We start from the raw sequence: 25,878 nt of genomic DNA on the forward strand, positions 1-25,878 counted from the left end.
CTCATCAGTAGACAGGAAATAAAAGGTAACAAATAGGTGCTTTTTTTTTTTGTTTTGTTTTTAGTAAGACACTGAGGGTTCATGCATGCAGTCAGTCGCAGCTACTCTGGAAACAGAGATCTGTGGGTCAAGGTTCAAAGTCAGCCCAAGCAGAAAAGTTGTCTCAATTATCCAGTAAAATGCTGATAGAGAAGGTGTGGCTCAATTGGTAGATGCTAACCTTGATCAAAAAAAGCTCAGGAACAGCACCCTGAGTTCAAGCCCCCATTACTACCAGGATTTGATGATACAGTTTTAAAACTCTTTCATACTTATGGCAGCACTGTGACATGCTGGAAAAATTAATTTTCTCAATTGTTTAAGTTGATCTTTATTTTAAAATACATACTACTGCCAAAAATATTAGCAAAACTTGAAGAAGCTGACACCATCTTTGAGGCAGGCTGTGTGGGATTCAAAGGAATCTTCTTTCCTGAAGATTCCACGGTTGCATTGTAACTCTGGAGAGATAATTAATTCAATATGATAGAAAGTGAGGCTCTTGTTTCCTTCAATGTTATAGTTTTAGTTCTTAAGGTTTAAGTTTGGGGTTCATTTTGAATTTTTTAATTTTAGGATATTAAATTCTAAATTTTAACTCTAAAATAGCTTTCCAATGCTGCAAAGAGTATAAACAGCTGTCCAGTTATCCAAATCTTTGTGGAAATGGAAAAGAATCATTTCCTAACTAAAGGATCAGAAATTCTTTGTTGAGAATTAATTGACTTTAATGTGATTTTTTGTTTCTTTTGTATGTTCTTCTCCCTATGCTCTATCCCCTGTATTTGATTTTGGTACCCTTGTATTATTTGAATTAGAGAAGGGAAGGGGACAGAATGAAATGACAGGACAAGGGGAGAACCAATGCAAAAGTGATATTCACAAGACACTATGTTGGAAATAATCTGTACAACTTGGGGGGGGGGAGGTCTAGAGGGAGGGAAAGAAGGACAAAAATGAGAGAAGGGGTAAAAAGTTGGACAAGAAATGTACTAATAAGCTTACTTATGTAACTGTAACCCTTTTGTACATCACCTTCACAATAAAACGTTAACTGACTTTAGCTATATGAATTTATTTCTGGGGATTGCATTCAACCCAGTGATGTATTATCTATTTGCGAGCAAGTTGCACACTGTTTCAATGGCTTAGCTTTATGGAAAGTTTGAGAATCGAGAAGCTTGTGTTCTTTCCTATGCTTGTTCATCATTATTATTCTTTTTCAAAATTGTTTTGATTAATAAGAATCCTTTACATTTCCATAAGACTTTATGATCACTTTGTCCACTGCTGCAAAAAAAGGGTTATTAATTATTCAGGAGGCTGAGATCTGAGGATCTCAGTTCAAGGCCAGCCCAGGCAGGAAAGGCCATGAGACTATTTTTTTATTAATAAGTTTTTTTTATTGTGAAAATACCATACAGAGGGATTGCAATTACATGAGCAAGGTAATGAGTACATTTCTTATCAAGCATTGTTGCCTCCTCCTTTGTTTCCCCTTCCCATCCCTGTCCTCCCATCTCCCACCTCTAAAGTTGTGAAGTTCGTTTTTCAACATAACGACTTGTATGTCTCATTGTTGCAATGGGTCCACCTGTATCCCTATTTAAACAATTTGTTTTTTCCCTTCCCCTCCACAGATTATACCAACACCAACTATGGTAAAAACAGGGGTTATACCACGGGGGAGAGACATACAAAGCAACAAAAAAAAATCACCTTATAAATATGTTAGAAACAATAGCAAAAAGAAAAACCATTTGAGTCCTTATCTTGATGTTCATTTCGCATAACATCAATTTATCTGACCATTTCTGCTTGTCTCAGACATTTACTAGTTATTGCAAATAAGGGAAACCATGGTATCTCCAATAAACCACCAGAAAACTGGAAGTGGCGCTGTGGCTCAAATGGTAGAGTGCTTGCCTTGAGCTGAAGAGCTCAGAGAGAGAGAGCCCAGGCCCAGAGCTCAAGCCCCACTACTGACCAATAAAGAAAGGTTATTAATTTTGACAGGCAATATACTGCTCCTTCTAGCTTACACATATTGAACCTTTCCATCTTCAAATATGAGACAATTATCTATCAAAGATAAATAGATTATAGGTAGAGAGAGATGATTTAAGAGATGGAGATAGATGATACAGAGCTAGAACGAACACTCTGAACGTTGATCATGATGCATTGTATTTATAAACTGGTTTGTTGAATGGCAATTCCTTTGTACAACAACTTAAAGATAGTAATAAAAAGAAGAAAAATACTTCCTTAAATTTATGTTCAGATGGTTTATTCCTGGTCTACCAAACAAGAACTGAATTTTTTGTGTTTATTTTGTCACCAGCAATTTTGCAGAGGAATGAGATGGGGATTGAGCAAGCATAACTTTGTGTTCTCTGTAAAGACTTGCTGCTGCTCCAATTTCATGTCCTTCATTGTTCTTTCCTAATTTCCCTGAATAAAACTGGAAGCACTATTTTTGATAGTCTTTAAGGGCTTGTCACCTTGAAGGTCTCTTTTTATAGAAGTTGTTATTTTTGTCTAAGACTTTGGGTGTAATTCTTATTTGGGTATAATTCTTACTCTTATTTACAATTTTTATTGTGATTTTCAGATGTTCACATGTTATTTTGAGTGTATGCCCTTTTCTAGTTATTAATGTTTTGGATGTGTTGACTCATTTTCAGTTTTTTATTAAATTTTAAGACTTGTCCATCATTGTTCTATTTGTTTTTCATTTTCTCTCTTTCCTGTCTTAGTGTGACCACAGTAATATTCATACTGGGATGCCTGAGAATGTATAACAGATTTTAAAAACCTGACACAATGAGCTGATTTTCCAATTCCTACTTTTAAGAAAACAGTATCTATGCAAGGGAATCCTGTGTTAGATGAGGCTAAGTGCTGGATGAAGAGGATCAGATCACATCCAGGTGTGGGCTCAAACTGGCACTGTGGGCTCCATGGCCACATATCTCAGTTCTAAATCTCAGGACCATGGGGAAATTTCCTAGCTACCTTTTAATATTGTTGTCTTGTTTTTACCGTGAGAATAATAAGTCATACTTTCCAGTAGTGATGTTTATTGAGATCAAGAGAGTTTCCGCATGTGAAATTTCCTGCATCATAGGGGGAAAAAAAAAATCTCCAAATCATGTGAAGAAAGAATAGCATGCTGAAAGCAAAGCCACATTGAAACAAGAAACAAAATAAAATAAATCCCCTCTCCCATTAAACACTTGCTTGTGGGTATGTGATGGAATGCAGAGTAGAAGTTAAGAAATACAAGTCAAACATTGCAATTGAACAAATGCAGCACTGTTTGACACCACCTGCTGGTTACAGCTAGGAATGGCAAAGCCAAGATTCTGATTAATATATACATACAAAAATATATATGTGTATATACATACATATATATATATATTTCTATTTCTTCTCAACCTAAGGGGGAAAAAAGCAATGCTGAACTCTTTCTAAAAGAAAAACTTTTAATTTGCAAATACTGTGTAAGTGCAACATGCATGATTGCAGTTTTAACTCAGAACTCTCTGACACATAAATGATAAAAATCATTGAACTGCCGAATGATAAAAAATAATTTGGAAAACAAAGCTGTGCAAAATACGTGGCTAATTAATACTTTGCTGATTTAATGGTGTGAAAACATGAAAATACAGTCTGAAAGAAAATGTTTAAAAAGCTATTTATAGTTTGTCTTATAGTATTGTTGTAGAAATGATAATTTGCTCTTTTCACTTACTTTTGAATATGATTTACTTATTCATAACTATGTCCTAGATTTATTATATACCAAATTCAATCCCCACCTCCCCAAACCCTTTAGCTCTAAAATCTTTCTCAGTGAAAGGTTGTAAAATCTTTCCTTATTTCAGGTTGAATTTGAGAGCTGTGAATATTTATTCAAGTCTCCAACAAGGGTCTTTCTTCCATCACTCATTCCCTTCCTTTATATCATTCTTTGCCTTAATAAGGTATAACTGAATGTCTACTGAGTTGAGCTATTTCTTACAAGCACTAAGTACACCTCAGCAAGGAAACAGCCAAAGTTCTTGCAGCCCAGACAACATATTTTCCTGACATTGCTAACACATGCGTTTATCATTTGAGAGATTTTTTCATGAACAATGCCCCTGACTGGCTTATTCATATTTCTGTCATGCCCTGTCCTTGACAATTGACTATTTGTTCATACAACCGTATATCAAAATTAACTAAATGGATTAGAATTCATTTGTCTTCTCTCCAAAATGTAGAACATTTTCTAGTAGAAGTTAGGCTATTTTTAAATTGTTTAAGGGATTAATAAATATTTGTTGAAACTATTTTCTCAATAATATAGATCGTTCAATCTATCTTCTATCCTTCAATCTATCTATCTATCTATCTATCTATCTATCTATCTATCTGTCTGTCTGTCTGTCTGTGTCTGTCTATCTTATCTCTGTATCTATGTATTTATGTATGTATGTATCTATCTATCTATCTATCTATCTATCTACAGGAGATAAACATTTATTACAACTATGGGAAGTCTATCCCTATCTTCATGAAAATAAAAATGTTATTCTCAATTTGTGCTGGTACCTTTAGGGTTTGAATGGAAATTGAGCCAAATCAGATAAGTGACCTAAAAGATATTAAAAAGCAGAACACAAAACAAAGCTCATATCACAATGGGGCAAGGTCACTTATAATTTACATGGGGAAGGTCTATCAAGACCAGAAGGCTGGGTAAGAGCTCTGTAAAGAAATAAGTAAACAAAATGCTTAAACAGGGATACAGGTTGACCCATTGTAAAAATGAGATGCACAAGACACTATGTTGAAAAACGAACTTTACAATTTAGGCTGGGGGGGGGGGGCGGTAGGGAGGGAGTGTAGCTGTGGAGGTGGGAGGAAAGGGATGGTAGAGGAAAAACAAAGGAGGAGATAACAATGCTTGATAGGAAATGTACTCATTACCTTGCGCATGTAACTGTAACCCCTCTGTACAGTATTTTTACACAAAAAAGTATAAAAAATAAGTAATAAAACTAAATGAGTCACTAGAGAAGGGAAGACAACACTAAACTAGAAAATAGTATGTGTAGAATCCAGGGGCATGTAAAAGCAGAGCATTTAGGAGGAATGGAAAGGGGGGTGTAAGGTGGAAAATCAGAACATAAGTACTTCACAGAAGGGATGACCCCCGTATAAAAAGGCAAAAAAAATGCAAAAGATCCGTACAATATTCTTTCTTAATAAAGTGAAGATATTTTTTATTCATTGGTTTTTGTTTTGTCTTCTCTTTGCATTATTTTTATCAATAGTTTTCCTTTGGCTTCCTGAAATTTGAGTATATGAATAGATTTTGTTTTATAAATAAGTTTAATCCTTCAGGGTGTGCTATGGGCTCTTTGGGTCTATGGTTTGCTGTCTACAATTCATATTTATGTTGTCAGCCTTCATTGACTCAAATGTTTCTGTTGCCTTATTCTCACTTTTCTTCCTGATATTCCAGCTGTGAAAGTTATATCTGAGGAAATTGTAGTCAGTTCCTTGTGTTTTGCTTTATTGTTGCTTAACTTTGAAACTTCACTTGGGGAAGTTCCTGATTTCTTTTGTAGTAGTTTTTCCTCACCCATGCTGAGCTCTTTCCTGAGCCTACCAAATGTACTCTCCATTTCTATTGCTGTTTTCTATGTCCCATTCACTTATTTCTTAGTACTACAACTCTTATATTATGTACCTTTTACATTTTAATTCTTTCCACTAGAGCCATTAAAATCCTAACCATTGTAATCAAACACAATTTATATTCTCTAGCCAATAATTTCAACATGTATGTCATAGTTTTGATTCTTATTCTTGCATTTGTCTTTATTTTTCCTTCTTCCATGTGTTTAAAATCTTTCTTGAAAATGGGCTATGGGGCTGGGAAGGTAGCTCAGTGGTAGAACACTTGCCCTGCATGCATAAGGCCCTGGGTTCAATTCCCCAGAACCACAAAAGCAAAAAGAAAAAAAGCCAGAAATGGTGCTGTGGCTCAAGTGGTAGAGCGCTAGCATTGAGCTGAAGAGCTGAGGGACAGTGCCCAGGCCCAGAGTTCAGGCCCCATGACTGGACCCTCCCCCCCAAAATAAAAGAAAGAAAGAAAACGGGCTATATTGATTGGGTAAGAAGAACTGAGATAAAAAAAACTACTAAGCTTTATGTACAACTTACAAGGTGTTCAGTGTAATGTCTGTAGTGTTGAATGTTGGTGCCCCAAGAGTTAAACTCCTTTCCTATTGTGGTTACATTGTCCTTCTAAATTTTCAACTGTTTCTAGGGATGCTCAGAGAGAATCTGCATCCTGAAGTTCTTTCTGTTGTTAGCTGCTGCTATCTTATGGGAACCCACTGATGGGTGGCAATGGAAAAAGGGCATTCTATGATCTGATGAAATCTCAATCTTCTAGTTGATGTGTAACTCAGCCATTCACAAGTGTTTCTCTATTCCCCTATTTCCTTTCTTAGATATACCATTTCTAATTTTTCTTTCTTGAAATCCTGACTGTTGACAAGCATGGGGTGGGTTTCTTCATGCCCATACTTCCCTGAGGCAGTAAAGCTAGAAGGGCTAGCTAGATTACAGGAAGATGACTTTCCATCTGCAAACCTGGCTAAGTCTCTTCCTCGGAAGGTAGATTTTGGGTAAGGAGAAAGGTCTTGGAATATTTCAGAATAATTACTCCTCACTGACCCTTTTCCCTGCCTTACTAAAGAAGGATATTTACTAGACCTTTTACCTGGAAGAGCTGGTAAGATTCTTACACTTAAAGCCAGTGAACATGTGGTATCCCTATCATAAAGGCGGACTTGATGAATTTCTTGTTCTCACACTAGGATGAACTCAATCCCCAGCAATTCATCAAAATTACAGTGAATGTGTTCCTTGCAGCATATGGTGTCTGCAGCGCTTCTTCCAGGTAAGGAGATTTTGGCGGCATGGCGCTGAGCATGCCTGCCTCTTCACAATTTGGGATGGCAGTTTGCCTGTCACCTCCACTCTCTTGTGAATGCATTAAAAGTCTCTAGTCTCCAGTGTGCTCAGCCTCATCGTGTTGTAAGGACAGAGGTGACAAGTTGCAAACTCTTTACATGTCAGCCCTGAAATCTGAAGCTCAGGGCCCTCATGTGAATACAGGATCCTGTTAGAACTTACCTTGGTATTAGTCAGAAGTTTATCTTTTGGTTTTCTTTTTTTCTTATTTAATTTTATTGTAAAGGTGATGTACAGAGGGGTTGCAATTACATAAATAAGGTAATGAGTACATTTTTTTCTTCAACGATGTTAATCCCCTCCCTCATTTTCTCCTACTTTCCCTTCCTCAGACTCCCCTTTCTCCCAAGTTGTAAAGTTCACTTCTAAAACAGTGTCTAGTGAGCATCATGATTGTGTTGTCCCATCTTTCTGTGATTCCCCTTTCCTTCCTCAAACCAGATAAACGTATATACAAGACAAAAGGGTACTGAAAACAGAAACACAGATTACAAGGAATAAACCAGAGGAAGAAAAAAAATTATCCTTTGCTTTTTCTAGATTTTTTTTTCTTTCTTTCCTTTTAATTTTGTTCTGAGTAGTTGAAATTGAAAAATAATCAAAACTGGGTAATATTTTGTATTAAGATGTTGCCTTTATTTCTGAATATAGGTGATCTTTGGGAATTAAGGAATAAACTAACATCACCAGATGAGTGATACTCAAGTTAAATTCATAACTCTCTAAATATGGCCAGAAAATTTTAAATGGGTAACTCAGTTCCTTTTGTAGTTTACTGTTTGGCTTATCACTTACTCTTCAGAAGAGGAATCTGAAAACATATAAATCTAAGTTAAAATGAATTTTAATGCAATTTTAGAAGGATGTTATGATATTGTTGTGTCAATATCATTTTGAAATAACCTGCTAAAAATGATAATTCAAGAATTCAAAGTATTTAATCACTATGTATCTGAAGTTTGCCTAAATCCTCTGACCCGAACCTTAACTGTTTTCATTATACTTTTTTTTTTTTTTGTCAGTCCTGGGGCTTAAACTCTGGGCCTGGGCACTGTCCCTCAGCTCTTCAGCTCAAGGCTAGCACTCTACCACTTGAGCCACAGCACCACTTCTAGTCTTCTGAGTGGTTTATTGGAGATAAAGAGTCCCACAGACTTTCCTGCCCAGGCTAGCTTTGAACCATGATCCTCAGATCTCAACCTCCTGAATAGCTAGGATTACAGGCATGAGCCACCGGAGCCTGGCTCATTATACTTTTGAAAACAGTTAGGCTAAAGTATTTTTAATGTTTTCAACTAAAGAAGAAAAATCATAAGATTGAAAGTAAGAAAAATTCCCACAATGTTACTCACATAAAACCAATTTTGCATTTGTATGTCCTAGATATTATATTAGTAAGATGTCAAAGATCTTCATGTATAAAATGAAGTATCTTTGCAGTCAGCATTAATGTGAAAATATATTCACACATACTAAATATGTGATTCAAAATGTGGGGAACAGTGTGGAACCCCAAGTTGTGAGGATAAAGAAATTCTCCAATTCAATTTGAGTCCTATCTGTTATCAGATAGCATTCTTAACATTCCCATGCCATAATGCATCTTAATATATTACAATTCATTACTTGTATACTTGTGTGCATACATCCATGTGCATAATGTACATATATTCACATTACACACATGTGTTATGAATACACCCCCTTGGATGTCATCTGAATGATGTTAATTATTTAAATAACTGCATACACTCTCACTCCATTATTTGATTTATTGAATGCAATATTTACCCTAATAATCCAAACTAAAATGTGCCTATGTTACTTCCTTGCTTAAAATATAAGATATGGAACCAACCCAGATGCCCCTCAGTAGATGAATGGATCAAGAAAATGTGGTACATATACACAATGGAATTCTATGCCTCCATCAGAAAGAATGACATGGCCCCATTTGTTAGGAAATGGAAAGACTTGGAAAAAATCATATTAAATGAAGTAAGCCAGGCCCAAAGAAACATAGGTCCCATGGTTTCCCTTATTTGCAATAACTAGTATATGTCTGAGTCAAGCAGAAAAGGTCAGATAAGTTGATGTTAGGGAAATGAACCCTAAGATAAATATTCAAATGTAATTTTTCCTTTCATGCGATTCTTTCTAACCTGTTTATAAGATGATTTCTATGTTGCTTTGTATGTCTCTCCCCCACGGTATAACCCCTGCTTTCACTATATTTGATGTTGGTATAATTTGTGGAGGGGAAGGGCAAAAACAAATCATTTAACCAGGGATACAGGTGGGCCCATTGCAATAATGAGATGTACAAGTCGTTATGTTGAAAAACTAACATTACAACTTTGGTGGGTGGGGAAATGGGGGGAGTATGGGAAGGGATGGGAAGGGGAAACAAAGAGGAGGCAACAATGCTTGATAAGAAATGAACTCATTATCTTGCCCATGTAATTTAACTCCTCGGTACGGTATTTTCACAATAAAAATAAATAAATAAATAAATTATTTTTTCAAAAGCAAAAAAATACCCTTAAAGTACTTCTCAGTAGCCTTAAAATGTGATATAAAGCCATGCTTAAATAACATAAATCCATGTCTGAAATATAGACATAGATATGGAACTTGTTCACAACATATTCCATGTTGCTCTTGATATCTGGGTGCCTTGTGCTTTACATTTGGCCTTTTCCATTAGGCTAATCCACAAAGCTTGATGTGATTCTTCCCTGTGGGCTTCTCTGGCTTCCTTAGAGACAACTGCTTCTCTTTTCTTGCAATTAGCATGTTTTGTACTATTTCTCTCCAGCAGCTATGACCCTTTATTTCACTCACTTATTTGCATGTCTGTCTTACGGCCACACACTCTGTGTAGCTTGAAGGCAAATACTCTCCTTGAAGTACTGCCACTCAGTTCATATTCCAGCCATGGTAGCTATTCATTGTCCATTGTTTTCTTGGATGAAAGAATTAACTTCATATAATTGTAAATAGTCACACTAAGAAAACAGAGAGACCTATAAGTTCAGAACTGTATAAACCTTAGAATGAAACAGACATGATTTCCACAGGAAAATGTAATTGATGACTTTGTCCATAAGTCTCATCATCTTTCATTATTCTAAGTAGAACAGTTTAAAAACATGACATAAAGCACTTACTGTATGTCAGTTCCTCTCGTTTCCATGTATTTCTACAGTCATCATAGCAAACCTGGTGCATAGTTTATCCTCACTGACACAAGGAAACTGAAGCTAAGCAAGCTTTACAAACTTTCTGAAGATCCTACTGTTACAAACACTAGTGGCAAGATCGAAAAGCAAACCGCCTGGCTCTACACTCCCCATGTTTTACCACTGTATTATAAGTTTTCAAGGTCACTTACATAGCCACATCATTTATCTTTTAATATCATTGGTCTAACACCTATATTTTACTGGTACACACTCTGAGATCATTATAGGTTTTCAAACTTGTTATGCACTGAAGTGTTTTAACTTTCTTAAGAAGGGCTCTTTAACTCCTGTTTCCTGCATGGAGAGAGCAAAACAAGATTCTTTCTCTCTTTTTCTCTATTTCCCCCTTCTACTTTACCGTGATATACTAATATAAATCCTTGCTAAAGGATAAAACAAATGAATATGTAAATAAATTACTAATAAGTAGATAAATAATACTTTGTGAAAAGATATGTTTAGAGAAAAATGGACACTAAAACCAGAGAGAGGTTTGGCCCATGCCTCCGCCACAGCAACGATGTGAACTTGCTAAGCTTCAAGATTTTCCTCTTTCTAGAAATGGAGTTACGGCTCAAGCCAGAGAGCACCAGGTTTTAGGGAAAAAACAAACAAACAAACAAACAAAAAACCAACAGTATATCCCTCATTGCCACCATACTTGCTTTTGGTACACTGCATCTTGTATATACATTTGTCTAATTTGGGGAGGGGAAGGAGAATAACAAAATGCTGAAACAAGGACACAGGATGACCCATTGCAACAAGGATACCCACAAGACAGTATATTGGAAATGAACTTTACACCTTTGTGGGAGAAGAGCAGGGAAGATGGGGGAGGGAAGGGATAGTGGGAGAACAACAAAGGAGAGGGTAACAATGCTGGACAGGAAACATACTCATTACCTTACTCATGTAACTGCAACCCCTCCGTACAGCAAGCATCTTTACAATAAAATAATTTTAAAAAAAAAAAGTTAAGGGGACCTCTCCCAGACACTAAATGCAAACCCTAAAACAGATAGATAGATAGATAGATAGATAGATAGATAGATAGATAGATAGATAGATAGATAGATAGATAAGATAGATAGGTAGATAGGTAGATAGGTAGATAGATAGATAGATAGATAGATAGATAGATAGATAGATAGATAGATAGATAGATAGATAGATAGATAGATAGATAGATAGATAGATAGATAGATAGATAGAATTTCCTTTCCTCACCTTTAGAATGGACATATGTTTTACTGGATGGTTGGGAAGATAAAATATAAGTATATATACCTAGTATAATAAAGTTGCTTTACAAATACCATTCTCTCTTTCTTCCCCCATCGCTCCTTTAATTCTGAGCCTCTACTATTGTATCTCTAAAATGGGAAGTATGATGTACATTTATAACATTTATAGAACCTATCTACTACACAGTTTAGAATTTTCTTGTTTTCTTTTATTTGTACAATTTTTTATTGTGAAAATACTGTACAGAGGGGGTTACAATTACACGAGCAAGTTAATGAGTACATTTCTTATCCAGCATTGTTGCCTCCTCCTTTGTTTTCCCCCTACCATCCCTTCCCTCCCTCCTCCACAACTACCCTTCCCGACTTTACCACCCCTCCCCCCCCCCCCCCCCCCCCCCCCCCCCCGCAACCCTCGCCCTCGCTGAAGTTGTAAAGTTCATTCTCAACATAGTGTTTTGTACATCTCATTGTATCAACCTGTCTCCTTATTTAAGCATTTTATTTTTTCCCTCCCCCTCCCCGAATTAGAGAAGTGTATATACAGGATGCAGGGCACTAAGCTCATTTGACCCCCAAGCAAGTAGCATAAAAGGACTGAACTTACTAATGAGGGACACAAGAGTCCCATCTAGTGGTAGTTTAAAAAAAATCAAAGGACACTATTAACTAGCTACCAAGAAAGCCTGAAGTGGTGATATTTATTATTATTATTATTATTATTATTACCATTATTTATTCATTTTGTTGGTCATGGGGATTGAACACAAGGCCTGGGCACTGTCTCTGAGTTTTTTTTCACTCAAGGCTTGTGTTCAACTACTTCGAGCCACAGTGCCACTTCCTGCATTCTGGTGGTTAATTGGAGACAAGAGTCCCATGGACTTTCCTGGCCAAACTGTCTTGGAGCCATGATCCTCACATCTCAGCCTCTTGAGTAGCTAGGATTGCAGACATGAGCCACTGGCACTTGGCTATTATTATTGTGTTGTTGCTATTGTTATTATTTTTAATATCATTATTTTGACTTAGCTAATCCTTTCTTACCTTGAGAGAGAATTTAATGTGGCTCATACAAAAAGAGCAATGGAGCCTTAAACTAGATTCTTTACCATTGTTCCATCATTCCAACAAAATCTAGGATCTTTTTCAAGTGGATTCACTAATTCTACTCCCATTAAACCCTACATCAATGGAACTATTCTGTTCCTAGATTGCTACTACTAACATGTGTTATAGTTAGTCAAAATATGATAGCCTGATGCTAACATTTTTTCAGCAGTATTATTATGACTGAAGACCAATATCTTGTGGTAATAATGTAACAAATCATAATCTGTTGCACTTGAAAAGTGATTTCCAAGCAATCTAGTGTGACTCACATCCAGGTTCACATGGAATATAGAATGGACTAGAGTTTCTGAATTAGGAAAGCTTTGGTCTAAGAATGGTCAAATATACATGCCTAAAACCTCTATATGCCTGCTCCTTCACCCCACGTGGTTTGACAGCTTCCAAGAGACATAATGATATTGCAACTATATGCTTTCATATTAAAATAATATGGTTGTCATGGCTGTAGTGAGACAATAAAAGAACAGCAGACCAAAGCAAGCTTTCTTCTGTACAAATTCCCTATTGCTATCAATTCCTTTTCTATTTCAATCTTGTAAATTGTATTGCTATAAGATGTAGGATGACTGTGTAAATGTTAATAGTTTGGGAGATTTCTTATAACTCCCTGAGGTGATTTAACTAAGAAGAGATTATGTTATTCATGATGAATAATGCACTGTTAGAGAATTTTATCACAAAAGTCACCCAGCTGGAAATTATTTTCTTAAAAAATAGACCATATTAAAAATAAATAATAGTTTTTATTCTTTTTTGAGAATTATAGGCTAAGAATAAATATGTACTTATAATAATTTTGCTCTAGTGAAAGTAAATATTTCACTATTTAGTGGTGACCTAATCCTGTAAAAAGACAATGATCACAGTAGAGAAGTCATTATTTTCTACATTAAGATTTCAAACATAGATGAAGATTGCATCTATGAAACAATAAAACTAAAACAAAATAAGAACAATCTCTCTTTACTGGGCCTTGGTGGCTCATGCTTATAGTACTGGCTACTAAGAAGGATGGAATCTGAAATTCCCAGATTAAAGATAGCCCAAGAAGACAACTCTAAAAGACCCTTGTTTCTAATTAACAACCAAAGAGCCAGAAGTGGAAATGTGGCTCAAATGTGAGAGAGCCAGCCTTGAGAGAAAAGGCCAAATGAGCATGAGGCCTTAAATTTAAGCAACAGTAGCAGTATACATACATGCACACACTCGCACACACTCTCACACACATACACACACACACACACACACACACACACACACACACATACACTGTAATCTCCCTCATATATTTATAAAGTCTTCACAGGCAAATTTTAAGATCAAGATACTATGGGGCATGAGTTTAGTAAATATCATCAAAAGTGATAAACAAATTCTTTACCTCAGATTAGAGCAAGATTTCTAATGACCAAGTCAATGCTAACGTAAGTAACTATACACGTTAACCAGATTAATTGTCCATAAAAATTCAGACTAGTTCTCTTGGATAGAACAGAACTTTGAAAGCCTTTTTTTTCTATTACTTACTATCCCTGTAATCTTACAGTAACAAGTTCTGTTACAGGTAAAGGTATAAAAAATACCCAAAATGTTAACTAGAATACAAATCCAACCCTTTATTCAGATTCTGAACTACAGTTAGTGAACTTGGTATGTGGAAAGAAATTATGCAAGTATGAAGCAATCATCCAAATTCATCTGAGCTTTGAGGTTTGAAGTCAGCTGGAGCAAGGAAGTCCATGAGACTTACCTCTAATGAATTCCAGTAAAAGCTGGAAATGGTGCTGTAGCTCAAGTGGTAGAGTGCCAGCTTTGAGCAAAAGGAGCTTAAGGATAGTGCACCCAGGCTCAGAGTTCAAGCCCCAGGACCAGCAATAAAAAATAAAAAGAGGAAAAAGTAATTTGCTGGCACAATGGAGTGGCATTAAAGTCAGATCATTCTTAGGTCAAGTTCTTTCTTTGTTCTGTTGTTTGATAATTGAGCAGTAGCCTTTTAACAATTCTGTGTCTCAACATTCTTGTCCCTAACTGTGGAGTCTTTTTATTTCTGAATTAATTAGCATGTTTAACATGCCCTGCTCAATGTATTAAATATAGAAGATGTTTAATATATGCTATTTTTTTAGTATGTCATCACTATTGTTTCATAGATTTCAGTCTAGTAAATGGAAGTGGGTTAACTGGTCTTATGTCATGAGGAATTACAATTATGCTAAGGTAATCATTACTTATCCCTATCAAAACTTCAAAATTAATGTAAAAAGCAACAAAGCAATTGCATATACTTTAATGATCCTATGCCTTTTCCATCACATCATAGTAATTCATTCCTATCAGTCAAGCTTTACTGAGTACGATTTCTCAGCCTGAAGAGGAACTAGAAAGACTCTCTAATTTCCCTTGCCATAGATTATTAGTGGCTTGTGCTTCAGTCACATTCCTAATTGGTGGTGGGGTGGACAAAGACAAGACTCTGACAGCAGCAGGGAGGAGGGCAGCTGATGGGCTGGCAGCTTGCATCTGATTAGCATGTGCTGCCTTCTGCCAGAGTCAGTCCTGCACTGCCAGGTGAGCTCCTGCAGCACCATGAAGCCCATGACTTCTGGAAGACAAGGACCGGGAATGAGTTTGGCTGAAAGTATTTCTGCCCTATCCTAGGCTTCCTGCACATTCTGTATCCTATCCAGCCATCATAAGACATTCTCCTTCCTCTGTCATCTCCTAACCAACTTCCAATTCAATTTGTTGATATCTTCTTCTCTGGCTGCCCTGACTTCCATGTAGACAGGTGAAACCTGTATTCATGTGACTTCCTGCTGTTTTCTCTTGGGCAATGGTTGTTTCGTCCTGGGTTTGTGCAATACTCTTTCCTATCCCTGCATCCCTGCTCAACAGAGGACAAATATAACAACAGGAACTAGGCAGGAATTCAACTCAGGCCAAGTGAGCAATAGAGTGATGCAAGATAGGGTAAATGAAGATCATACCCCTAAAGGGGAATCTACAATTCAGTTCCACTCAAGGGTTACCAGCAAGGCTCTGCTTTACCAAAACTTCAGCTTTTTTTTCATAACCAGTGGGAAAGATTAGCCCATATAATTGTACAAATTCACACATAACTATGTTAAAGTATTCTGTTTAGAATTATTTTCAAAAGTGGAATCATTTACTGCTTCCCTCCAAATTATGTAACACATTATGGCTATTATACAAGAAACTTATTGTTTATGGTTACTAAGTGGTCCTATTCACTTCAATAAAACTATATATTAATGCTCAGAACATGCAATGGTACAATTTTTCTCATCTATAGAAAACACTTTTTTTTGCCAGTCCTGTGCTTGAACTCAGGGTCTGGTGCTGTCCTTGAGGCTGTTTGTGCTCAAGCCTAGCACTGTATCACTTGAGCCACAGCACCACATCCTGCCTATTCTGATTAGTTAATTGGAAATAATTATATTAAGTAAAGTAAGCCAGACTCAAAGAAACAGGTTCCATGGTTTCCCTTATCTGCAATAACTAGGACAAGCAGAAGAGGTCAAAGGCTATGTACATATGATCATATAACCTGATGCTAAGCAAAATGAACCCCAACATAGGGACACAAGATATTTTATCTTTATTGTTGTTCTTTTTAATGTACTTACAATGTACTCTGTGATTTTTTTGTTTCTTTGTATGTTCTTCCCTCATGGTACAACCCCTGTTGTCATTGTATTTGATTCCAGTGGCCTGTATCTTGTATATACATTTTTCTAACTTGCGGAGGGGAAGGGAAATAACAAAATGATGAAATAAGGCTACAGGATGACCCATTAAAACAATGATATGTACAAAACACTATGTTAAAAACGAACTTTACAACTTTACGTGGGGGGCAGGGAGGGAGAAGTTGGGGAGGTGGAGAGGAAAGGGATGATAGAGGAAAAATAAAGGAGAAGGTAACAATGCTTGATAGGAAATGGATTCATTAACTTGCTCATGTAACTGTAACCACTCTGTACAGTATCTTTACAATAAAAAAAAATACATTAAGAGCAACAACAACAAAAAAGAGTCTCACTGACTTTCCTGCCCATGCTGGCTTCAAACCATGATCCTCAGATCTCACCCACCTGAGTAGCTTTGTTAGGAACACAGATGTAAGTAGCCAGCAAGAATACTTTTTTTAAAATACCTGTGAAATAGAAATCTTTTTTCTTATCCAGCATGCACCAATGTTGACACATACCTATTGTGAACCTATTATGTGCCCGATGTTCTTCTTAGTTAAAAAGAGAGAGGAAAACCCAAACAAACAAACAAATATCTGCCTTCCTGAAGTAAACTTTTCATTAGGGAGAGAGAGCTAAACATATTTTTGGTAGAGTGTTAGAGATAATATATGTGATGGACAAAAATAAAATAGAGTAGGTCTGCCTGAAGAAGCAAAAGCAATAAGGATGGCAAACTGTTCCACTTGTAAATCAGCTTGTCTAGTTTGTAACTATGAGAATATGATTATTGAGAAAAGACTTCAAGAGGAACAAGAATTCATGACACAGATGTCTGGAGAAAGAGAGAGCCAAGATAAAGGTGGTAGGTAAATGTCTAAGTCCTTAACTAAAAGTTTGCCACTGTGGATGTTAGATGAAGGGAGACAATGAGGAGGGACAAAAGAATGAGTTTGGAGGAGAAGTTCACACTAAATAAGGACATACTCATTTCTCTTGAGCCTTTGGCTTTTATTTTTCATATATCTGTGAGCTAAGGAATAATTTGGAGCACAGGAATGAAATGATCTGGCTTACAGATCACCTTGGCTTCTATGTTGACAGTATATTTGCACCAAGGTAGACACAAGAGCCAATATAACAAAAAGTCAACCTAAAATACAATAACATTGAATTTACTCAAAATGACAATTTCTCAGGCTTTCTGGTGATAAAATCAAATAATTTAAGGCATGTAGATTATTGGCCAAATTGGTAGTCTTTAGTGGAGAGCTGGTGGACTGCTGGTGAACTCTTGTCTAACAAACCAGCAGCCTCGAATGCAGCTGGTACAAAGCTTATATATGCAAAAACCACATAGAGATTTCTGAGCAAGTTCATTGCATGGCAGAAGGCTAGAAGGTGTCTGCCTCTCTCCACATACATTTCCACATTCCTGTTCCTTCTGGTAAGAATATAGTGATAACATAGCTTTTTCAAAGCCAAACCATAGCCCAAGGATATCAATACAGAAGGAAGGAAGGAAGGAAGGAAGGAAGGAAGGAAGGAAGGAAGGAAGGAAGGAAGGAAGGAAGGAAGGAAGGAAGGAAGGAAGGAAGGAGAGAACAAAGAAGGAAAAAGGAAAGAATGAAAGAAAGAAAAAGGAATTAAGAAAGAAAGAAGAAAGAGAGAGAAAAAGAAAGAAAGAAAGAAAGAAAAGGTTCTCTGGTATAAAAGTAAATCTGAGTCAGAAAAATCCCTAGAACAAAGAATAAAAATAACCAATGCAAACAAAATCCATTGATTTTTAATTACTCTAAATTGTATGTATGATGTGCAGTAGTGTCCTTGCACATGCCTTGAACTTTGTGTGCAGTAAAGGACTTAAACCTCCTGTCTCTTTTTACCAACTATCTACTCCCTACTGAACATCTTATATGATATTAGTTCTTATTCTTTCATATATTTAATATCATATTAAGACAAAAATAACAGGAAAGAAAGCATACACAGATACCCAATATCCAAAACTGATTTGACTTTGAATATAGAATCAGTGATGTCATAATTTTTCACAATGACTTCTTATTTATATACACTCTTGAATGTTACACAACTGAAAGAAGGAGAGCCAGAAGTTTAGTGTCATAAAGAGAGATTGGTAGGCGATGAGGACACAGTTTTACTCTCAAGAGCTTTGAAAGCACAACATCCAAACTTGACCCTTGTCCTTTCTTCAACACAAGCAGGGAGCAAATTCCTCATCACAAAGGGACTTGTGTTGGTTTTGGTTCAAGTATGTTTCATAAGCTGCAAGAACAGTGCTGACAAATAGGTGTTCACTCAGTGTGGAATGGATTGGGCATGAATACCAAAGAGGAAATCAGAAGAGACTTTTTTTTTTGGTCGGTTGTGGGGCTTGAACACTGGGCCTGAGCGCTATCCCTCAGCTCTTCAGCTCAAGGCGAGCAAGCGTTCTGCCACTTGAGCCACAGCACCACTTTCAGCTTTTTCTGCTTCTGTGGTGCTAAGGAATTGAACTCAGGGCCTCATGCATACAAGGCAAGCACTCTACCACTGAGCCACCTTCCCAGCCAGAAGAGACTTTTATCATGACAAGATACAAGGGCAGTTCCTTTGAATTACAATCTTTGAAAGACATTGTACCTAACCACAAAAGACGTGAAATACACATGTTCTCATTACCTTAATATATGTAACTGTAACCGCCCCCCCACCGTTCATCACCTTTACAATAAAGATAAAATAATTAGAAAAGGAATGGAATACATAAAAATGAATACATAAAATCCAGTCTCTAATATTACAAATGAACATTCTAAAATAATATCGCCATCTCTGACAACTGTCTTGTTTGCACGATTTTCTTATTCTTCTCACAGCATGAAGGCTAGAAATAACTGAGAGGCTAAGAAATTTGGAATCTGTCTCTCAGGGTATATTGATTTCTTAACTGTAATAGGTATTTTTGGGGGGGGTATATTATGTTTCAGCTTAGGTGGATTATTTAAGGTTGTGGATCAGAGAAACTGGAGATGATTTAATGATCTCTCACCAGGGAGAGACATTGTAAGCCTGACTGAATTTAAAGTGAAAATTTTAGAGTGGGTAGAAACTTTGCCTAGGTAACTGCTGTGCATCAGTCAGATAATGTTCACCCACACAAGGAAGCAGAAAACAGCACAGGAAGGAAGGCGACTTGGAGTAAGGAAGCCAGCAGCCTACCAGTCTAGTCTAGGCAGGTTTTGCATGTTTATCTTTCACTTGCCCATCCCTAAAAAAAAAACATGTATCTATACGTGTTCATAAAAAGTCATATTCATATTAAAAGGCATTCTGAATAACTGGCAGAAATTATACCCAGAATGCTTTTCCCCACTAAGAACAGCTTCCATTTACATGAAAATATGGATTTTTAGATACTTCATCCTCTATAATAATGAATTCATATATAATGGACATGCTCAAATATAGTCTGGATTTTCATTTTCCATTTAATAACTATCTCCAATCTCTGAAAAATGTACATACATTTATTACATTTGTATATTGGGCAGCCATGACACTAACAACTTTTACTTATTCAAACATTTGTAGTGGAGATGATGAATAGAAAACAGAATGGAGACAAAAATCATAATATCCTATGTATATATGATTTGTGCTATAAAAATCTTGCTTTCATTTAATTCAATGTAAGATTTCAATTTCCTTACAACCTTTTGTGAGAAATTAATAAATAGTTATATTTTATCTCATGAGTCAAATACTGATCTATAAATTTAGGTCTTTCTGTAATATCAGTTAGACTCAGTATTTCATTTGTTTTTAATTTCTACATAATTATTACAAACATAAATGCTCTGAACATCATTTAACCTCATTTCCTTATTTAAATGAAAAATTTTCTGTTGTTTTTGGCTATGATAAATTTTTTGTCTCTGAGTCAATAATTTGCAAAAATTGAAACATACATGAAAGACCTCTCTGAGTTGAAATCTTGAGAGATAGTTAATATGTAAACACTCATGACTTTTCACAATTGTTGTAGAACAAAAATTCATTTAACATACAAATAAGTTTTTTGGGTTTTTTTTGGTTGTTTTTTATTTAGTGAGAGGCTCAGGGTTGATATCATAGCCTATCATTCTTACTTGGCATTTTGTTTTTCAAATCCTGTTAAGCTACTAGAACAAAGAGGCAGAGGATGGATAGTGTAGATCCAACCCAAACTCAAAAGTATACAAATGCAGGTTTCCCAAATATTCTTCGGGTGACTGTGCCTATGGAAGAGAGTTTCTAAACAAAGTCATAATTGACTAAAATAAAGCATTCTGTGCCTTTGAGATAGTTGTTCCTGGGAAAAATAGAAAGTGATGCTATTTTGTACTAACAGATGGAAGCTTCCCAAATTGTTATTGTTTAAAAATGGACTTTTTTGTTATTTTGATATGGAAGTCATAATTTTTGAAAAGTCAACATCAGAAAATTACCTAGACTTTCATCACCTAATAAGACCTATCATCTTCTAATTAGTTCATTGTACGTTTGGAGTAGTTCTAAATGAAATACTCAATCTTTAGTGAATTTATTGAAAATTAAGATTTTTTTTTTGCTCATGGCTGATGCTCTACCATTTGTTCTATGACTCTAAGTCCAGCTTTTTTTTTGGAAATGGAGTTTCTTGGATTTGTCTGCCCTAGCTGGCAAAAGCCCTACTGGTATTGTATGGCCATCCTAAGGTCTCAGCTTTCTGAGTAACTAGGATAACAGGTCTAATACATCAGTACTAGGCATAACTCATCAGTTTAAAGTATTAAATTTAGTGGCATTTATGCATTCACAGTGTTCTGAAACAATCATTTCTGTATTTTCAAGTTTTTTTTCAATCAGCCCACAGGAAAAAAAATGTACAATATTAGAAATCACCCTGTTTCCTTTTTCCTACCTATATACTGATAACCAATAATTGGCTTTCTATCTTTATAGATTTGCCTCTTTTGGATAATTCATATACAAGGAAACATACAGTCTGTGACCTTTAACTCTGGCTTTTAAATTTTAACATAAAGTTTTCAATGTTCATCAGTTATGTGGCATATATCTGCACTTGATCCTTTTGTATACAAATAGTATTCCATTATTAATACATGCCACATTTTTATAATCATCTATTTTCAATATTTTTTTATAAATAATGTGGTTTGTACTCAAGGCTTCACACTTCCTAGTTTGGTGCTCTACTATTTGAGCCATACTTATATCCTTGATTTTTACTGGTTATTTTCAAGGTAAGGTGAATCATTGTATGCTGGGCAATGAAAAGAAATCTTCATAAATATTTGGAAACTGGAAACGGGAAAAGTGAACAATACCCATTTGGATCCTCTTGTACTAGAGAGGCAGAATTCCATCTTACGTTACATCCAACTGATTTCAAGCATTTGCTTAAATAATTGTCCATTAGCTATTCCTTTCCATCTGTCTCTGTAATCTCCTTTTCCAATTTTATATGTTTTTCTACCATGACTTTATCCCATATTGCCATTATTCTCTCTACTTAGTCTGCTGTCATCCATCTAATTCAGTAATTTGAATGAAAGTTACAATATTTTATCTAAATTTAATCTCTAGGGACTGGTGAAGTACCTTACAAAATATATTCTCAGTATAACTTTCTTGACTGTATGAACAGATTAAAACCACAAAGACAATCTGTGTAGCTGTAAAATAATAAAAATATTCACCTTAATTTCATGCATTTTAGAAAAAGTAACCCTGCCTTTGTCCTTTTAAAATTTGTTTTAGAAGGGTTTGCTTATTTCTTTTTTTGCCTGTATTGGGGCTTAAAGTGAAAATTTTGTGCTCTTGCTTGGCTTTTCTATTCAAGGCTGGTGTTCTTGAGCCACATCTCTTCTTTTGGCTTTTTGCTGATTAGTTAAACACAAGAGCCCATGGCTGCCAAGGCTGGCTTTGAACTATGAGCCTCACATCTTGGTATCCTGTGCAGCTAGGATTACAAGCATGACTCACCAGTGCCCAGCTCCCACATGGTTGTAATTAAGAAAGTAGACTTTAATATTTCATACACTAACAAAATAACTTCTCCTCTTACTCAGGCTGTCTTTTTTAGAATTCAAACATCCTTTATTTCAAATCAAAACAAAATCAAATTAAAACCAGAAAATCTAGAAGGATGATATTCTATACACTTAATTTTGAAAATAGGAGGATTTTCAAAATCCTTCTATCTAGTTTTGATCAAGAAAATCAGACATACTCATGGACATGAATATGTTCTTCACCTCTCTCTTTTTTTCCTACGTTAAAGGACTAACATTATATTTGTCATTTAACAGCGAAAGGAAAATCTTATGTTTATAAGAAGACTAGAAATATGTTATATTCTGAAATAAAATTTTTATGAAAAGTCTTCTTGAACTAGCAAGGACAGAAATGCTCACAAGCCATGTGGTTAAACAGCAAAGAGACAGAATGAGTTTCCAGGATATTTGCCTAGAATTTAAACTCCTTATGAGAAGTGTGGTACTCTTCTGTATTTTACCTTCCTGAACCTCAGTCTCCTCATGCTTGCAGTGAAATCATTACTGCCTCACCCATAGCTCACAACAAACAGATGTGAGAATGACGACAGGGAAATGTTGGAAAGTTCACTTTGAAACATAATGTGCTACACCAAGACAGGCGCAGCATTCACTCACCAAACACAGTTCTTGCAGGCACAGATTCTCTGTTAAGCCAGAATGACACTTGGGAGAGAATGACAGTCATGATGCAAGGCAGATAGGTCTGAATCACAAAATACCCAATTTTTCTTTTCAAGTGGAAATGAGCTGTCATTACAGTATATTCACCTGGAAGAAAAATTTAAGACGCTTAAAGAACTCTAGTTGTCAATAGTTTGAACATTTTAGAAATGGAAGGGATTAGAGAAAAGTATAGTCACTGATCAATAAAATGATCACATATATATCTGGAAACCATACCAACTTGAGATATTTCATTATCCCAGCAAAAGTACTAAAATGTAAAAATCTATAGTACCAAGAGACTTGTAGAATACCAGGCTCCATGACATGGTATTAGCTTTGCTAATACCACGTGTACTTCTCAGGACTCAGGCATGCGTGAAGGTTCTCTGATAGTGTGTTATCCTGATTGCTCAGGTGCCCTATTCCCAGGGGTGGTATGACTGATCTAATTCAGTCCACCCAGACTCCTTGAATGTTGGTCTCTGGCCTCATCTCCAAATCTAGTCTTCTGGCCCAGATGTTCTACTTCTAACCACATCACCAATTCTCTCTGCCGTGCGTCTCTTTTCATTTGCTTCAGTCTATTCCATTTGATCGTCCCTCTACCTTCTTTTCTCTCTCACCCTCCCAGTTTTGTCACTGCATGTAGGATAATGAGTCCACATGACTTCATTTTTCTTAGATAAGGGTGGCCCTCAGAAATGGCTTTAGAAACAACTTTGTACGCAAGCCAATAATAATTATCAATAAATCAAGAGTTAAAATCTCAAATTATGCAGAATGAGGTGAAAAGAATTAGAAAAGTATGGAAATAGTGATAAGAAGTTTGAATATAAATGTTCAAATGGACTGGGCTGAGAAGACAAACATTTTCTGAATATGTGGTATAATTTAGGCCAATTCTGAAACTTTAATATCCACACGAATCTCTTCAGGTTCTTATTAAAATGCAAACCCTGATTTTGGAAGGGGTGCAGACTAAGATGTTCAATGTCTTAAAAGCTCCCAAGCAGTGAGTAGTGGTAGTGTGTGGACCTTCAGAGCCAATGTTTTAAAGCAATCTGACCTATTTTTCAGTGATTTTTTAACCTATTGATTTTCTTGGGACTAAATTTCTTTATATCCATTTTACTAACCTGTACTGGATTTAATTGTTTCCTTTCCAATTGATTGGCCAAGCAGGTCATACTGGTTTAACCTAGAGCCATCAGGAGCAACCTGTACTGAATCAGATGCATTGTAAGTCCAAATATAAGTGACTTCTGAGGTTGTATATGCATCTGTTGAAAATCAGAAAAAAAAATGCCTTAAGTACTTTAATATGAACCACCAATAGACTGAATACAACAGCAAAGTCTGCATATTTAAGAGAATCGCTATGTATTAAGAATGCTTAAAGGTCACATTTTATGGTAAAACTTATCCTTGGAATTTAAAACTTTAATCTGAAGTATATGAAGCAAGAGACAATTATGAGTATCAGAAATTTTTCATTATAACTTCTTTTTAAAAATTTATTTCAAAGGTGATGGACAGAGCTGGGAGTTACAGTTATGTAAGTAAGGTAATGAGTACATTTCTTTTTAAACACTGTTACCCCATCCCTCATTTTCTCCCGTTTACCACTTCCCACTCCTCTCCCTCCCAATTTATAAAGTTCATTTCCAACATAAGATCTAGTGAGTATATGGTTGCATTAGTTCATCCTATGTCCTGCTGTCTCTGTGATTCCTTTTCTTTTGATAAATAAAGAGCAAATTTCTACTTAGAGCCTGAAAAAAAAATCTCTGTGCTCTAAGATGGTTTTCTTTATCAAGACAGAAGGTCAAGATGAGAAACAAGTAATAAAATCAAGGGCAACAGTTGATTTGGGCATTGTGGCCACTCATAAATTGAGAATAATAATCCACTTAATCCAAAGTGATATTGTTTTCTGCATGTAAAAGAAACTTAGTTAACAGGTAAACTCAGTTTTTATGGAACAACGCATTTCCCTAATTTCAGAGCATTTAAAACAAATCAGAACATTAAACACTTGTACTAAGTTGTAAATATGTCTGTAAATAGATTAATTTTAAGTTAGTCAATGAATATAAGGTATGCATTAGCAAAGGGACCAAGGTTTGACAGTTAAGGTATGCATTTCCTAAGGTACAAAACACACATAGACTACAGATAACGCCATGGTTTATTTGGCCAAAGACCCATAGTTAGTAGAAATGAGATGTCTCCTGAGCTGAATGCAGGCAACCTATCTGTTCTTCACCATCCTCTGCACTGACATTTCTTTCCCCTGGTGTGACCTGATTGGGAACAGATAAACTCTTTATGCAGGCAGTCTCTCTCTACAACTGAAAAAATAATTCCTGCTACAGTGAAGACCTTTTGAAGAACTTTCATGTGCTTCTACTCATGTGAATACTTAGAAATATCTGTCATACCTGTCTTTGAACAGAAGTCAGTATCACGGTCACATTTGTCAATTGGAGGAGAAAGAAGACCAGTTTTCTCTTGACTTATCTTTGCCTGCAACTCAGCAGGATGCTGAACATTTCATTTCTAGACCACGTATATATTTTCTCACCTATTACCACTTTGCTAGGGTGGTCTGGGTACTGAATGTAAATTGAAGATCTAAGATCACAAGTCAGTTTCTATTCAAGCATCAATAATAGAATGA

General features: G+C 35.9%; 1 protein-coding gene across 1 annotated transcript in view; it reads right to left on the reverse strand.

The window, feature by feature from the left end:
- The window catches only part of Gabra2 (gamma-aminobutyric acid type A receptor subunit alpha2), a 112,868-nt gene that overhangs the window by 12,583 nt on the left and 74,407 nt on the right, over window positions 1-25,878 (reverse strand). The window contains exons 6-7 of the mRNA XM_042678173.1: window positions 24,335-24,478; window positions 23,148-23,300 (exon numbers count right to left, since the gene is read on the reverse strand). Coding sequence (XP_042534107.1) covers window positions 23,148-23,300; window positions 24,335-24,478 — 297 coding nt within the window. The remainder of the gene's footprint in view (window positions 1-23,147; window positions 23,301-24,334; window positions 24,479-25,878) is intronic.

This window comes from Dipodomys spectabilis, unplaced genomic scaffold, assembly GCF_019054845.1.
Source record: "Dipodomys spectabilis isolate Male_0828 unplaced genomic scaffold, ASM1905484v1 ptg000043l, whole genome shotgun sequence".
NCBI classification, from domain to species: Eukaryota; Metazoa; Chordata; class Mammalia; order Rodentia; family Heteromyidae; genus Dipodomys; species Dipodomys spectabilis.